The 17,327-nt window shown below is 41.3% G+C and overlaps 1 protein-coding gene across 2 annotated transcripts in view; it reads right to left on the bottom strand.

Moving 5' to 3' along the window:
- cdh7a (cadherin 7a) overlaps positions 1-17,327 on the bottom strand; it is a 449,735-nt gene that overhangs the window by 272,253 nt on the left and 160,155 nt on the right. For both annotated transcript variants that reach the window (XR_009651290.1, XM_060905638.1), the window contains exon 9: positions 14,660-14,781. Coding sequence is in view for 1 of the 2 variants with exons in the window: in XM_060905638.1 (XP_060761621.1) it covers positions 14,660-14,781 (122 nt within the window). In the remaining variant the exon portion in view is untranslated. The remainder of the gene's footprint in view (positions 1-14,659; positions 14,782-17,327) is intronic.

The raw sequence follows: 17,327 nt of genomic DNA on the forward strand, positions 1-17,327 counted from the left end.
TTGCGACAAGGCTTTCGCAGATAGCTTTTCGCAGACAGTTGTAATTTATCGTTGAGCGGGGAGTAATAGGCGTGCGTGATGTTATTCACCGGCACAACGCAAGGGGGCGCGAAGTCGCTAGGAGTAGTTGGTGGGTGTGGTTAGTGGAGTGTTTATCCTCTGGTTACTTATAATGACTAGAACTTTTTTTTTTTATAATGACTAGAACTGGAGTCGTATAGATGTACGTACTTCCTCAATCAACCGCTCTTCGTGCTGCTCCATCTTCGCTCGTGTTTTTAAAAATGCCGGTCGTGAAAACAAACCAAACCGGGAAAGTAGGGAAGCGGAAGTGCGTGTACAGCGGATGTAGAGTGGACCAATCAGAGCCCTCTTGTCTGCGACGCTGTCTGCGAGGCTTCTGCGGTGGTCACAATTTTTGGGAGGTGCGCGCAGAGCGTCTGCGAAGGTGGGGGGGCTACGCAGACACTGTCTGCGACGCTATCTGCGAGGACTGGGTTGTCAGCATAAATTGGCCTTAAGTGCTTCACATGGTGCCTGATGTAAACCTACTGAAACATTCATAACATTATACAATGCCTACATAAAGCCATCTATGGGAATTATTATTATTATTATTATTATAATTCAGTGGGCGGCACGGTGGTGTAGTGGTTAGCGCTGTCGCCTCACAGCAAGAAGGTCCGGGTTTGAGCCCCGTGGCCGGCGAGGGCCTTTCTGTGCGGAGTTTGCATGTTCTCCCCGTGTCCGCGTGGGTTTCCTCCGGGTGCTCCGGTTTTCCCCACAGTCCAAAGACATGCAGGTTAGGTTAACTGGTGACTCTAAATTGAGCGTAGGTGTGAATGTGAGTGTGAATGGTTGTCTGTGTCTATGTGTCAGCCCTGTGATGACCTGGCGACTTGTCCAGGGTGTACCCCGCCTTTCGCCCGTAGTCAGCTGGGATAGGATCCAGCCCGCCTGCGACCCTGTAGAACAGGATAAAGCGGCTACAGATAATGAGATGAGATGAGATTATTATTCATCTCGAGCACTACCAACTAGCAATGAAAACAGAAAAAAAAAAACCCCGTACACACTCCATGGTTAAATCAAGTAACAGCGTATGAATCCAATTTCGAGCATCCATATCAATACAGCTGTCTGAAACGAAGTTCACGTCCTAATCAAAACAATCACGGACCTTCGGGGGCTGCGAGTCAATACGCTATCAGTGATCAGTGATCAGTGATCAGTGATTAGTGATGCTGAGACAGTGAGCTGACGGATTTGGAGAAAAGCGCTGTGTTTTAGAGATGATATCAGACCCGCCTGTCACGTGGAGCAGTAAGGAGGTTCCCCTGATACACTGTTGGGGCTTAAATCTGCAGGCTGGGGCTGAGTTTAATCCCGAGCACTCAGGTGTCAAGCTGCAGTCAGCACAAAGTCAATCTGCTCGAAAACCTTCGAAACTCCGAGGCACGGTCCAACCAAGGATCAACGTCTTCACATTGCAGGAAAAATGTGTTCTGTAGATTAATTAAATCAGAAAGTGTGCAAGGAAACGGAACTAAAAGAGACCTGTGGCTTTTGGAAGATGCTGTAAAACCCTGTTTATGTACAGTACCAGTCAAAAATGTGGACACACCTTCAAATTCAATGTTTTATCTGTATTTTTTTAGGAATATTAATTAAAAACCACTTCATGTCTTAAAGTAATGATGGATAGCGTTTCTTGATCTATAATAATATGTATGGATTGCTCCAGTTGTGGTGTTGAATAGGGTTATTTTTATTTATATTTTTATTATGTACTGTTTACTGCTTGACGATTTCAAACGCATTAAGAAGCCAAGAAACTCGTCCACTAGTTACCTTTTGACGTGGCGTACCTGTTAACTGAAAATCATTCCAGGTGATGACCTCATGAAGCTGGTTAAGATAGACAGATCACATTTTTTTTTATTAAGAGATAGCATTTGATATCCTATAGACAGTATACACGTGGCTCTCATTTAACAAAAACAAAAATGACAATCGTAATGGGAGCGGCACAGTGGTGTAGTGGTTAGCGCTGTCGCCTCACAGCAAGAAGGTCCGGGTTCGAGCCCCGTGGCCGGAGAGGGCCTTTCTGTGTGGAGTTTGCATGTTCTCCCCGTGTCCGCGTGGGTTTCCTCCGGGTGCTCCGGTTTCCCCCACAGTCCAAAGACATGCAGGTTAGGTTAACTGGTGACTCTAAATTGAGCGTAGGTGTGAATGTGAGTGTGAATGGTTGTCTGTGTCTATGTGTCAGCCCTGTGATGACCTGGCGACTTGTCCAGGGTGTACCCCGCCTTTCGCCCGTAGTCAGCTGGGATAGGCTCCAGCTTGCCTGCGACCCTGTAGAACAGGATAAAGCGGCTACAGATAACGAAATGAGATGAGACAATCGTAATAGGAAGAAAAATCTGTCATAAAATTGAAAAAAAATTATAAATTATTTACACCGATGCATAGTTTTCACGGGAAAACAGTCCTGACGGCGCTCGTGAACGCCGCAAGAGATTTGCATTGGTTTACTTCCAGGGGAAATGAATTCCACAGAGTGTTCCTTCCACGGACCTCCACGAAGTTCACAAACCTTTTCCTGACATATTCCAGAGCAAGACCGTTAAAGCTGTACAGCCTTTCAGATTTTTCAAGTGTAGGTCATAAAAAGAATTTTCCCCGACACCCAGGGATTTTTGTTTAGTGACCGAAAGCTACTGAATTCGAATCACAGACTTCCAATTTTATTAGTTAAAAAAAAGAGATCATTTAATGAATTTATCTCCACGTGGCCCTAAATTCTGCGCTATTTTTTCCTGCTTCACCATGATGCAATACAAGATACTACATTATGCACCATCATGTGGTGGGCTTTCCCCGTTCACGCAAGGCATTGTGGGATACAAATTTGAAACAGGAGAGGAACATGGAGGACGTGAGTGTGTGAATGAAACGTGAAAGACCGACTACAGTAACGGAAAGCGAAAAGAAGAAAAGACGTTATGTTATATACCGGTACGAAGGAAAGGAAATGCAGGACCAAACTAATAAATATCGGCGCTCAGCGAGCACCTCGGTGTGATCAGCTGTTCGTTTAGCAACAAAATGATGTCAAAGGTAAACCTGCGCATGCGCACACAGACTTCCTCTGTCTGCTTGACCTAAAACATCATCAGATTTTCACACAAGTCCTAAAAGTAGATAAAGAGAACCCAGTTAAACAAATGAGACCAAAATATTATATTTGGTCATTTATTTATTCAGGAAAATTATCCAATATTGCATATCTGTGAGTGGCAAAAGTATGTGAACCTCTAGGATTAGCAGTTAATTTGAAGGTGAAATTAGACTCAGGTGTTTTCAATCAATGGGATGACAATCAGGTGTGAGTGGGCACCCTGTTTTATTTAAAGAACAGGGATCTATCAAAGTCTGATCTTCACTACACATGTTTGTGGAAGTGTATCATGGCACGAACAAAGCAGATTTCTGAGGACCTCAGAAAAAGCGCTGTTGATGCTCATCAGGCTGGAAAGGACCCCAGGGTAACTTCTAAGCAACTGAAGGCCTCTCTCACATTGGCTAATGTTAATGTTCATGAGTCCACCATCAGGAGAACACTGAACAACAATGGTGTGCATGGCAAGGTTGCAAGGAGAAAGCCAATGCTCTCCAAAAAGAACATTGCTGCTCATCTGCAGTTTGCTAAAGATCACATGGACAAGCCAGAAGGCTATTGGAAAAATGTTTTGTGGATGGATGAGACCAAAATAGAACTTTTTGGTTTAAATGAGAAGCGTTATGTTTGGAGAAAGGAAAACACTGCATTCCAGCATAAGAACCTTATCCCATCTGTGAAACATGGTGGTGGTAGTGTCATGGTTTGGGCCTGTTTTGCTGCATCTGGGCCAGGACGGCTTGCAATCATTGATGGAACAATGAATTCTGAATTATACCAGCGAATTCTAAAGGAAAATGTCAGGACATCTGTCCATGAACTGAATCTCAAGAGAAGGTGGGTCATGCAGCAAGACAACGACCCTAAGCACACAAGTCGTTCTACTAAAGAATGGTTAAAGAAGAATAAAGTTAATGTTTTGGAATGGCCAAGTCAAAGTCCTGACCTTAATTCAATGGAAATGTTGTGGAAGGACCTGAAGCGAGCAGTTCATGTGAGGAAACCCACCAACATCCCAGAGTTGAAGCTGTTCTGTACGGAGGAATGGGCTAAAATTCCTCCAAGCCGGTGTGCAGGACTGATCAACAGTTACCGCAAACGTTTAGTTGCAGTTATTGCTGCACAAGGGGGTCACACCAGATACTGAAAGCAAAGGTTCACATACTTTTGCCACTCACAGATATGTAATATTGGATCATTTTCCTCAATAAATAAATGACCAAGTATAATATTTTTGTCTCATTTGTTTAACTGGGTTCTCTTTATCTACTTTTAGGACTTGTGTGAAAATCTGATGATATTTTAGGTCATATTTATGCAGAAATATAGAAAATTCTAAAGGGTTCACAAACTTTCAAGCACCACTGTAACTTCCCAGCCACAGGATGGCCTGATATTTTGTGAGATATTACAGAAATAAACAGATATCACAATCACCACATTTCAGACGGAACTAAATTTCACCGATTTTATGAAATCGAAAGGCCGTCTAGCTTTAAGAGCCTTGGCGCATTTCAAGATAATGCCAATAGTGTGCAGTGTCATCAAGGTAAACACTGGATACCTAATTTTAGAATCTAAAATATCAAACATATTTAGTTTTTAACACTTTACCACATAATTCCAAACATGTTCCGGATGTTATTTCAAAGTTTTGATGTCTCCAGTATTGTGCTACAGTGTAGAAAATAGTCAACCTGTACATGAATGAGTAGGGGTGTACAAACTTTTGAGTGGTACTCTATGTATTCAGACGGCACTTGATAATTAGGATTAGCATTACTAAATACAGTTTAAGATTTGACACTTTGCTATCCGAGTTAGTCTTTTTCTGTTTCATTTTATTTATTCAGCGATATATTTTGACCATTTTTTGGAGAACACTCTGAGTTCCATCCCTAATCGCTAACAAATACAGCTGAAATTAATAAACACTCTACTTGCCTAATGTTAGCAAAACGAGCTTCGTCCAAAAGATCGCTAATTTAAGACTGAGGAAGAGGGCGGGGCTTCCCAGGTGTTGGTTAATATCAGGGAGTTCGAAACACTGACGCGAGTATCAATCATTCAAGAGTCGTACAATCATTAGCTTGCTTTTATTGAGGATTAAAAAAGATGAAGGCACTTTTGGCGTATTTTCCGTGAGAACTCGAATGCTAAAATACTTCAGAGCTTCTTCGCAGAATGCGTAAACAGCAATTGTTTTTCTCTCATGAATTTCGTTATCCAATCCTGTCTGATTATTTGCCAGAAGCATCTTTTAACCTGCTTCAGTCCTGGAGGTGGTTAGTCTGATACTGAGAGAAAAAACAAAAAAACAAAGAACCATTTCTAAATCCATGGAGAAGAAAGTGCAGTGATCGGAGACCCTCGTTAAGTCGAACTCAGCCACTCACCGCGCCTCCTGAAAACATTCCCAACATCGACGATCATCAATCGATTATGCCACATTGCTTAAAAAGGGCATGGCACGCGTATGAGAACGTATGGTTGATTTGATTTCTTCCACCCTGCAGGTCGCGAAAGGGGCGTCGACGCGACGGCACCGGTGAGCGATCGTGTCGCCGAGGAACCCGAGAGCAAGTCCTGACGCATGGCGCTCAGGCGTCCTTAAGGAGATAACATTAAAAACCTCAGTGCTCATTACTAGTCATTTCAGCTGCAAAATTACCTGGAACCATCATAATCCTCCGACAAATCATTCACAGATCATCGCCTCTGTTCATACCAAGCCTCGATTAAATGAAAAAAAAAAAGATATTAGGCCCAACAAAGGGCAGTTCAAGGAGACTGGGCAAAGTGCCGTGAGCTGGAAGGAGAAGAAAGCGCAGAAAAGCACCTGGAGTGACCCCATTAGAAGAAGGTGCAGGATGGCATCTGGGGACGTTTTTACGCTTGGCCATCTGTTTTAGTCCGAAATGATTGGGGGGGGGGGGGGGGGTCTGAATCTCACCGATTTGACCAGAGTTCAGCGACGTGGAAACATCGCTCCAGTTTTGCAGAGAGCAGGTCCACCTCGCAACAAAACACCGCGCCTCACTTTCACTTCACGTTTAATCGATTTGTACAAAAATCCTCTGCGGTGTCTGGATGCCTTCTCAAAAACATCTGGTGTCTCGTTCCAAATCCACCGTACTACTTCGATCAAAACGTTGATTCATTTCCTATAACGGAACCTCCTGATGGTAGTTCCGGCTTTGATTCAAGTCAAAGATTTATATTTCTACACGCTGACCGGCCACTTTAATGTCTAATCAACAATCAACTCATTGTTGATTCTGAGATTCCTGTTCTTGGCTGCAAGAGTGGAACCCAATGAGTGTGTTGCATGCCGAGATGCTTTTCTGTTCACCACGGTCGTAAAGAGCGATTGTATGAGTTACTATATGAGTCCTTCCCAGCAAAAAAAAAAGCTCAAACCACCTCAAATCTGTCCATTTTCTGATCTCTGAACTGTTTTATCAACAAGGCTTTTGTTTCCACCCACAGAACTGTCACTCACTCGGTGTAATGTTTTTTGTTTTTCGCACCACTCTGTGTAGAGACTGTTGTGTGTGAAAACCCCAGGAAGGAGATCAGCAGTTTCTGAAATACTCAAACCAAAAATACTCATCTGGCTCAAACCGACACCCACGCTGCAGTGAAAGAAAGAAAGTCACACTGCACTTTGATTGAGATCATAATTTTTCCCGTTCTGATGTTTGAACATCGTGAACATTAACCAGAGCTCCTGATTTGGATCGGCTGACTCGCAGAGAAGCGCATCAAACAGCGGGTGGATGGATGTAAGGGTGTTCCTAATAAAGTGTCCAGTGAGTGTATATGCCCCAATTTTAATATATCATTTCTATCTCATCTCATCTCATCTCATTATCTCTAGCCGCTTTATCCTGTTCTACAGGGTCGCAGGCAAGCTGGAGCCTATCCCAGCTGACTACGGGCGAAAGGCGGGGTACACCCTGGACAAGTCGCCAGGTCATCACAGGGCTGACACATAGACACAGACAACCATTCACACTCACATTCACACCTACGGTCAATTTAGAGTCACCAGTTAACCTAACCTGCATGTCTTTGGACTGTGGGGGAAACCGGAGCACCCGGAGGAAACCCACGCGGACACGGGGAGAACATGCAAACTCCGCACAGAAAGGCCCTCGCCGGCCCCGGGGCTCGAACCCAGGACCTTCTTGCTGTGAGGCGACAGCGCTAACCACTACACCACCGTGCCGCCCATATCATTTCTATAGTAAAAAAAAAAAAAACGTGTACTCACAGATGTGGATCAAAGAACAGTGATGGAAGGAGTCTCCAGTGTCGGTGCTTTGTAACGTTTTTTTGTTTGTCTTGTTTTGTTTAAATTCAATGGAGGGAAAAAACGAGGCTGGTGAGGGAACGGATGTTTATCGCTGCTAGAAGGGAAGTAAATAAATGTAAGTGTAAACAGCAAAAAATGATAGCGTGCCGTTCTGCCATGGTATAAGACGAAGAAAAGAGTTCAGGATGTTCTGCTATCGGGAACAATAACGTTTGGTCTTTATTTATTTATTTATTTTATTTATTGTCTTGAAAAAAGCGAAAGACAAGTAAGTGACGCTCATGGAACTTTCCTGACTTATCTACGACATTAAAGGAGAACTGAAGGCAAATTTATCATCAAAATTTGATTCTCATTTTATTAAATATCGGAATGCATGTTTGATCGCTATTTTGTCGCTGCTATAGCAAGTTATGAGTGTTTGAAATATGCTCTGTAATATATCAGTCCATATGTCAAAGCGATGGCCATAAACGAGATTCGTTGAGACCTGTGCGAGACATCGTAGGACGGAAGTAAAACGTACAGCGGAAATCAAAGTGACCGACATCTGCCAACGTTCCCTGTGTCTGAAATCGCTCACTTCGTTCACTACTCCCTACTCCCTATATAGGGAATTACTATATAGAGGACTATACAGTGAGCTCATTGGTAAAATGAAAAAACGCTTTCGGACACTAGTCCGTCACGCTGGTATTTACGTCATTACTGTCGCACAATTAAAACGTGCCGGATCAGTCGGCTGGTGGGTTTCAAAATAATAAACACATGCATGTACAGTGTTTTTGTGATAAATCCATATTATACTGAGCGCATTTCCAACATTAATCAATACAAAGTTCCTGCAGCTTTCAGTTCTTTTAAATCAAGGCTGAATAATTAATTTCTTCTTTGCCGCTGCCTTTTATTAAATCATATTTGAAATTTTTAATTTGATTTCTTTCAGCGCGACCGCAATGCATGATGGGATATATTACTTTGGTTAGTCACCATCGTTGTACACTACTTTTTGTGATGCATTGTGGGATACTTTGAGTGCACTATATAGGGTGTAAATAATCCTCACTAAGGTTTCGGACAGCACTACAAAATGGCGTCGTCACTATATAGCGCCCTATATAGTGAGCAGGGAGCGATTTCGGACACAGGGGTTGTCAAAAGCCGCGCGCGCCCTCTTTCGAATGCTGATGTAATCAAGCCGGAAGTTGTTTGTTTGTTTTGATAGCAATCAGGAAGGTTTGAAAAAAGTAGGCAGTAATCGTCATTTAAACTCGTTTTTGTGCAATATTTCGTTTGGAAAACAGTTTTCAAAATGGCGGCGCTGACACCTGGCTGACACTTCACGTTTCAAAGTCTCGCACAAGTCTCGTGAAGATCGCGCGGATAAGCGACGCCTGCCGTGGACCAAACGAACTAAATTCAACACGGCTAAAAACCGAATAGGCCGATAAGTATCATATTTAATCGCAATTAGTTGCCAATACAAGCCAAGATGTTTTAGTAAGGTAAGGTTACTAAAACTGAAAATGTAATTGAATAACACGTTAATTAAGAAATAAAGCAAGTTTAAAAATGACTTCAGTTCTCCTTTAAATGAATCTACTGTACAAATAGATAAAAAGTACATCTTCAGTAAAGAAAACCAAGTGGATAATTTACAAATTGCTGTGGTATAAAGTGAAAAAAAGTGAAACTAATCAACTTTGGGGTTGTAGCTTTGTTGCCACACTGCACTGCACCATCGTAATGTTGATTATTTTCCTCTAACAGCATGCCCCCACGTGTTTTATTCCTTACTTCATGCATAATCAAAACAGCACATCGGTGCATAACATCATTACTACTACAAGATACAAATATCTTGACTTCCTGTAATAATCTACTAATATAAATATAAATAAGAATTAAAAACCCGAATAATTTTCAAACAGAGTGGGATAGAATTTGGTTCGGTCTTTCGCCAACAGACGGTCCAACAGCACTCCAAGAGCAAGCTGACTTTCTGAGCAGAAACGGTCTGGGTGTCAATCTCACGGCCATATAGAACCATCGGAGCGTTTAATAGTCCAGCAGTGGAGGCTTTTTAGGGCCGTGTTAAGGACACAGCCAGTGGGCCGAAACTCTAACGAGACCTGAGATATCGATACTGCAGGCGCCTGTCATCGCTGCACCCCGTCAAGCTCTGGCGCGTCGTCAATGACCCCGGAACGAGCGTGAACCATGAGGGAAGTGAAGCGCTTATGAACAGCTCAGTATTTGATGGGAAATATAACCCAGGGTTCGCCAGGGGTCCCAGAAATACTGCACGGTCATTTGGCTTTTAATATCTGGGAAAGTTAAAAGAGATGAGATGAGAATGACCGAAAGACACAGACGGGGATCCGGAGGGAATTCTTCTTTCTTTCTTTTTTTTTCATGACAGAAATTTTTCATCAGCAGTTGCCGAGCGAGATGAGCGCTACCTCCGGTGGCAAACATGATTTCCCATGACACTGAGAGTTAGCCATAATTGCTGGGCTGCCAACGATGATCTTTCCAACAAGGAATATCTGAAAGTTGTCTCGTGGACCCGAGGGAGGCTTGTTTTTATGATTTTAAAGCTCTAATGGGAACAACAAGAATTTATAAACCATCAGTGAAGCTATTCTACTGTTTCGGATTTTTATTCCACTGGTTTTTAAAGCTCCTCTAAATACACACATCACATATCAATCATTCCTGCTGTGGAAAAGCCCGAGGGCGTTCCAGGAATGAAAATGTCACCTGATCGAAAGTTACGGCGCCTCTGAACCAACACCAGTGTTGCTCATATTACAGACAAGCCTCGTGTCCTTTCCAATCTAGTGATAGCATCATGACCCAGACTGAATACTCTCCCAGACATGAACTCATACAAACACAGGCACGGTGTGGAAGAATAACCGTGTGGTCTGTCATTCATTTCAGCCCCCTTTTTGACCACAGTCCATCAACAAACTCATTTCGGCCCACTGTTCCCCCCGGGTGTATGTGTATAGCTGTAAAGCTCATTCCCCGCCGGCTGATGTGCAGCGATCTGATCCTCTGATTAGAGTTACACGCTACAGAAGAAGCCTTTTTTCCATCATTTCGCTCAGATGTGTTCCCTACGCTCTCGGCTGGCGGCGGATCAAGATATTAAAATCACAGGATGCATGTTTGAATCTGTTTTAGCATCTGAAATTAAAAAAGTTTCACTCTCAGATAAGATCCAGGAAACCCGTCAGAGAGCGTGAGAGACATACAATCTGAGAAATGCTAACTACTCTTTTAATTATTATTAAAACAATTACTTTTACATACGCTACCGTTCAAAAGTTTGGGGTCACCCAGACAATTTTGTGTTTTCCATGAAAAGTCACACTTTTATTTCCCACCATAAGTTGTAAAATGAATAGAAAATATAGTCGAGACATTTTTCTGGCCATTTTGAGCATTTAATCGACCCCACAAATGTGATGCTCCAGAAACTCAATCTGCTCAAAGGAAGGTCAGTTTTATAGCTTCTCTAAAGAGCTCAACTGTTTTCAGCTGTGCTAACATGATTGTACAAGGGTTTTCTAATCATCCATTAGCCTTCTGAGGCAATGAGCAAACACATTGTACCATTAGAACACTGGAGTGAGAGTTGCTGGAAATGGGCCTCTATACACCTATGGAGATATTGCACCAAAAACCACACATTTGCAGCTAGAATAGTCATTTAGCACATTAGCAATGTATAGAGTGGATTTCTGATTAGTTTAAAGTGATCTTCATTGAAAAGAACAGTGCTTTTCTTTCAAAAATAAGGACATTTCTAAGTGACCCCAAACTTTTGAACGGTAGTGTACATGGTAATTATTACTGCTAATATAGATTTTGTTTTTTATAATCATTTACATGAAGTCATATTTAAGTTATTGTTTTGGTCGAGGTTTAGTAATAGCCTATTATTTAAAAAATATACAGCGAATTTAGTCATTATTTCAGTTTATTCCAAAATACTTCTACTCCTTCTCTTTTTGATCCGTTATTACATCTGGAGGTTTGGTGTGTTGGCTACATAAGGAAGAAAACAGTCCATGTTGTGCTGTTATAGAAAAATAATCAATGTCCAGGTGTGATAAAAGTGCTTCAAAAACCTTTTGTTCATGACCGAGATTCGCTCAGTGAATCAGTGTTTAAGTGAGTGAATCGTTTTTGTCATGAATAAGATTCGTTCTTGTCTCTCATTCAGTGAATCAGTGTTTCAGTCAGTGATTCCTTCTGGTCAAGAAGGAAATTCAGTTCTCTCCTGTTCAGCAGATTAGTGATAAGGCAGAGAGAATCTTCAGTAATGACAGAGATTCGCTCCTCTCTCGTTCAATCAGTGAATCAGTGTCGACTCAGTGAATCTTTCGGCATTGACAGAAATTCGCTCCTCTGTCATTCAGTAATTGAATAAATGTTGACTCAGTGAATCTTTCTGTAATGACAGAGATTCGCTCCTCTCTCATTCAGTGAGTGAATCAGTGTCAACTCGGTGAATCTTTTTGTAATGACAGAGATTTGTGCCTCTCTCATTCAATCAGTGAATCAGTGTCGACTCAGTGAATCTTTCTGTAATGACATAGATTTGCTCCTTTCTCATTCAGTGAGTGAATCAGTGTTGACTCAGTGAATCTTTCTGTAATGACAAAGATTCGCTCCTCTCTCATTCAGTGGGTGAATCAGTGTTGATTCAGTGAATCTTTCTGTAATGACAGATATTCGCTCCTCTCTCATTCAGTGGGTGAATCAGTGTTGACTCAGTGAATCTTTCTGTAATGACAGAGATTCACTCCTCTCTCATTCAGTGAGTGAATCAGTGTTGACTCAGTGAATCTTTCTGTAATGACAGAGATTTGCTCCTCTCTCATTCAGTGGGTGAATCAGTGTTGACTCAGTGAATCTTTCTGTAATGACAGAGATTCACTCCTCTCTCATTCAGTGAGTGAATCAGTGTTGACTCAGTGAATCTTTCTGTAATGACAGAGATTTGCTCCTCTCTCATTCAGTGGGTGAATCAGTGTCGACTCAATGAATCTTTCGGCATTCACAGAGATTTGCTCCTCTCTCATTCAGTGGGTGAATCAGTGTCGACTCGATGAATCTTTCGGTATTCATAGAGATTCACTCCTCTCTCATTCAGTGAGTGAATCAATGTTGACTCAATGAATCTTTCTGTAATGACAGAGATTCACTCCTCTCTCATTCAGTGAGTGAATCAGTGTTGACTCAGTGAATCTTTCTGTAATGACAGAGATTCACTCCTCTCTCATTCAGTGAGTGAATCAGTGTCGACTCAGTGAATCTTTCGGCATTCACATAGATTTGCTCCTCTCTCATTCAGTAATTGAATCAGTGTCAACTTAGTGAATCTTTTGGTAATGATAGAGATTTGTGCCTCTCTCATTCAATCAGTGAATCAGTGTCGACTCGGTGAATCTTTTGGTAATGACAGAGATTCTCTCCTCTTTCATTCAATCAGTGTCGACTCAGTTAATCTTTCGGCATTCACATAGATTCGCTCCTCTCTCATTCAGTAATTGAATCAGTGTCAACTCAGTGAATCTTTTGGTAATGATAGAGATTTGTGCCTCTCTCATTCAATCAGTGAATCAGTGTCGACTCGGTGAATCTTTTGGTAATGACAGAGATTCGCTCCTCTCTCATTCAGTGAGTGAATCAGTGTCGACTCAGTGAATCTTTCTGTAATGACAGAGATTTGCTCCTCTCTCATTCAGTAGGTGAATCAGTGTCAACTCAATGAATCTTTTGGCATTCACAGAGATTCGCTCCTCTCTCATTCAGTGAGTGAATCAGTGTTGACTCAGTGAATCTTTCTGTGATGACAGAGATTCACTCCTCTCTCATTCAGTGAGTGAATCAGTGTCAACTCAGTGAATCTTTTGGTAATGATAGAGATTTGTGCCTCTCTCATTCGATCAGTGAATCAGTGTCGACTCGGTGAATCTTTTGGTAATGACAGAGATTCTCTCCTCTCTCATTCAATCAGTGAATCAGTGTCGACTCAGTTAATCTTTCGGCATTGACAGAGATTCGCTCCTCTCTCATTCAGTGAGTGAATCAGTGTCGACTCAGTGAATCTTTCTGTAATGACAGAGATTCACTCCTTTTTTTTTTCACAGTCTATTATGTATATACAGAACCCTCCACAATGTATTTTTATTGAAAATAATTTTCTTGATGAGGGATTTGTTTTTCTCTGAATAAATTTATTTCAATTAAAGGTTGGATATTTCTCATTTTTTCAGCGTGAGATGAAGTGACTTTACCAAAATGTGGGTTATTTTTTCTAATCCTTTTTACTAATCTTTACACTGAGGGCAATAATCATGGAAGGCGCTGTATATATATGGTAAATATTGAAAATGTGAAAATTACTGTGTACTAATTAAAGTAAATGAAATAAAAAACAGTGCATGTGCTTGTTCTGCATCAGTGAATTGGTTTCCTCGTTCTTGTCGCTGTTCTGTATTTATAATAATAATCTATAATAATACAAGACCACTTTAATGTTTAGGGAAATGGCATGGCTGTAATGCAGCTTCATTAAAAATGTATTGGATTATGTTAGTGTGTGAATAGCACTTTTGGATTTAATACGGGCTGCAGGAGGGGCGGCTCTTAAGCCGTACAGTTCTACCTCATTTTCTAGCAATTTCTGGACAGATATTGGGTTGGTTAATCACGCATACGATAGACGGTGAGCTAGTTTTCTTTCTTGTCGAACCTGAGAGAAAATATATATATCCCTCGGGTTTCTTTACCCTCCCAAACTCTCTCAAGGCCTCAAACTGTCAATCAGACAAAAACGCTAATTACATTCTGAGCGTCAGCTTCACTCTCTGTGCATCCGCTTTCCTTCTTATCAAACTAATTTGTTTAATTCATCAACTGTGAACTTTTCAAAGCAGAGACTCTGGTGTTCTGGGTTCCTTTAGGTCAGCGCAGGCACATGCAGGCTGCGACTGAAAATGTCACCGTTATATGAGAGATTCTGTCAGAACCCACAGGGACATGCTAATCATATAAGTAGCTATTTTCCTTTCTGTGGCTCAAGTTGAAGCAGAAAAAAAAATGAAGCATGATAAAAGCAAGTCATTACAGTACTGTACCTGGCCTGGTCCGGCGTTCTCACACAGGAACGTCTCGTACTCTATGGCGAAGACAGGAGCGTTATCATTGACATCCATCACCGTGATGAGGGTGATTCCTTTCCCCACCTGCGACGGGTCCACTGGAACAGACAGCCGTGTTTTAGAACATCATGTTCTCTCTGAACGTTCTTGTTTTTCCTGCTTTTTTTTTTGAGATTTTAACATGAACCTACAGTATCTATCTATCTATCTATCTATCTATCTATCTATCTATCTATCTATCTATCTATCTATCTATCTATCTATCTATCTAGTAAACTTCTTACAGCTTGTATAAATGTGTGAAAATTAAATCAAACAAAATCCACCACCTCAAATATTTTCCCCATTTAAGGTTCTATGTAGAACCCTACAGCAGAACATTTCCCTCTCATAAAGGGTTAACATTTCTCAACCTCATTGTCACTGGGAAGCTAAGAACTTAATCTGAAAAAAGAGAAGGAAAAAAAAACCCCTCGGGGTATCAGAGAGCGTTCCAAGTCAAGCTACGAACCTCAAACTATTCACAGAACATGACCAGAAAAATGGAAGACAAATGCTTTTTCTTCTCAAACTGAATCAGAAGGAGCTTTGAGTAAAAATCCATTGAGAAATCATATTATTTTACAGTGGTGCTTGAAAGTTTGTGAACCCTTTAGAATTTTCTATATTTCTGCATAAATAGGACCTAAAACATCATCAGATTTTCACACAAGTCCTAATAGTAGGTAAAGAGAACCCAGTTAAACAAATGAGACAAAAATATTGTACTTGCTCATTTATTTATTGAGGAAAATGATCCAATATTACATATCTGTGAGTGGCAAAAGTATGTGAACCTCTAGGATTAGCAGTTAATTTGAAGGTGAAATTAGAGTCAGGTGTTTTCCATCAATGGGATGACAATCAGGTGTGAGTGGGCACCCTGTTTTATTTAAAGAACAGGAATCTATCAAAGTCTGATCTTCACAACACATGTTTGTGGAAGTGTATCATGGCACGAACAAAGGAGATTTCTGAGGACCTCAGAAAAAGCATTGTTGATGCTCATCAGGCTGGAAAAGGTTACAAAACCATCTCTAAAGAGTTTGGACTCCACCAATCCACAATCAGACAGATTGTGTACAAATGGAGGAAATTCAAGACCATTGTTATCCTCCCCAGGAGTGGTCGACCAACAAAGATCACTCCAAGAGCAAGCCGTGTAATAGTCAGCGAGGTCACAAAGGACCCCAGGGTAACTTCTAAGCAACTGAAGGTCTTTCTCACATTGGCTAATGTTAATGTTCATGAGTCCACCATCAGGAGAACACTGAACAAGAATGGTGTGCATGGCAGGGTTGCAAGGAGAAAGCCACTGCTCTCCAAAAAGAACATTGCTGCTCGTCTGCAGTTTGCTAAAGGTCACATGGACAAGCCAGAAGGCTGTTGGAAAAATGTTTTGTGGACGGATGAGACCAAAATAGAACTTTTTGGTTTAAATTAGAAGCGTTATGTTTGGAGAAAGGAAAACACTGCATTCCAGCATAAGAACCTTATCCCATCTGTGAAACATGGTAGTGGTAGTATCATGGTTTGGGCCTGTTTCGCTGCATCTGGGCCAGGATGGCTTGCCATCATTGATGGAACAATGAATTCTGAATTATACCAGCGAATTTTAAAAGAAAATATCAGGACATCTGTCCATGAACTGAATCTCAAGAGAAGGTGGGTCATGCAGCAAGACAACGACCCTAAGCACACAAGTCGTTCTACCAAAGAATGGTTAAAGAAGAATAAAGTTAATGTTTTGGAATGGCCAAGTCAAAGTCCTGACCTTAATCCAATGGAAATGTTGTGGAAGGACCTGAAGCGAGCAGTTCATGTGAGGAAACCCACCAACATCCCAGAGTTGAAGCTGTTCTGTACGGAGGAACGGGCTAAAATTCCTCCAAGCCGGTGTGCAGGACTGATCAACAGTTAGCAGAAATGTTTAGTTGCAGTTATTGCTGCACAAGGGGGTCACACCAGATACTGAAAGCAAAGGTTCCCATACTTTTGCCACTCACAGATATGTAATATTGGATCATTTTCCTCAATAAATAAATGAGCAAGTATAATATTTGTGTCTTATTTGTTTAACTGGATTCTCTTTATCTACTTTTAGGACTTGTGTGAAAATCTGATGATGTTTTTGGTCATATTTATGCAGAAATATAGAAAATTCTAAAGGGTTCACAAACTTTCAAGCACCACTGTATATGAAGGGTGTCCAGTAGAAGGCATCTGGGATGCGAGTACCATTAACTATCAAAAGAACCCAATATTATAAGAATGTGTTTCAAGTAGATCCTCTTCTGTAAGCTCAGGACCCTTAACTATCTCAGCACCCCTTGAGGATTAAAAAAAAAAAAAAAGAGTATATTCCAAGTAGAACTGTTTTGAGACGCTAAAACCTCTAACTATGAAAAGAAAGCTTGATGAAGCTTTTTACCGTATAAGAGTTTCTCAACAATGGGAACCACATCAGGAAGTGAAGAACCCACTCACTATCCAAATAGAACCAGAGAACCCAGGTAGAACCCATCAGGGAAGTAAAAGCACCCTTGAAAAACATTTTTATTAGGTTCTCAAAGTTGGTAACCATTTTAGAAAGTGAACAACCCAC

The sequence above is a fragment of the Neoarius graeffei genome, chromosome 23 (genome assembly GCF_027579695.1).
Source record: "Neoarius graeffei isolate fNeoGra1 chromosome 23, fNeoGra1.pri, whole genome shotgun sequence".
In the NCBI taxonomy this organism is placed as follows: Eukaryota; Metazoa; Chordata; class Actinopteri; order Siluriformes; family Ariidae; genus Neoarius; species Neoarius graeffei.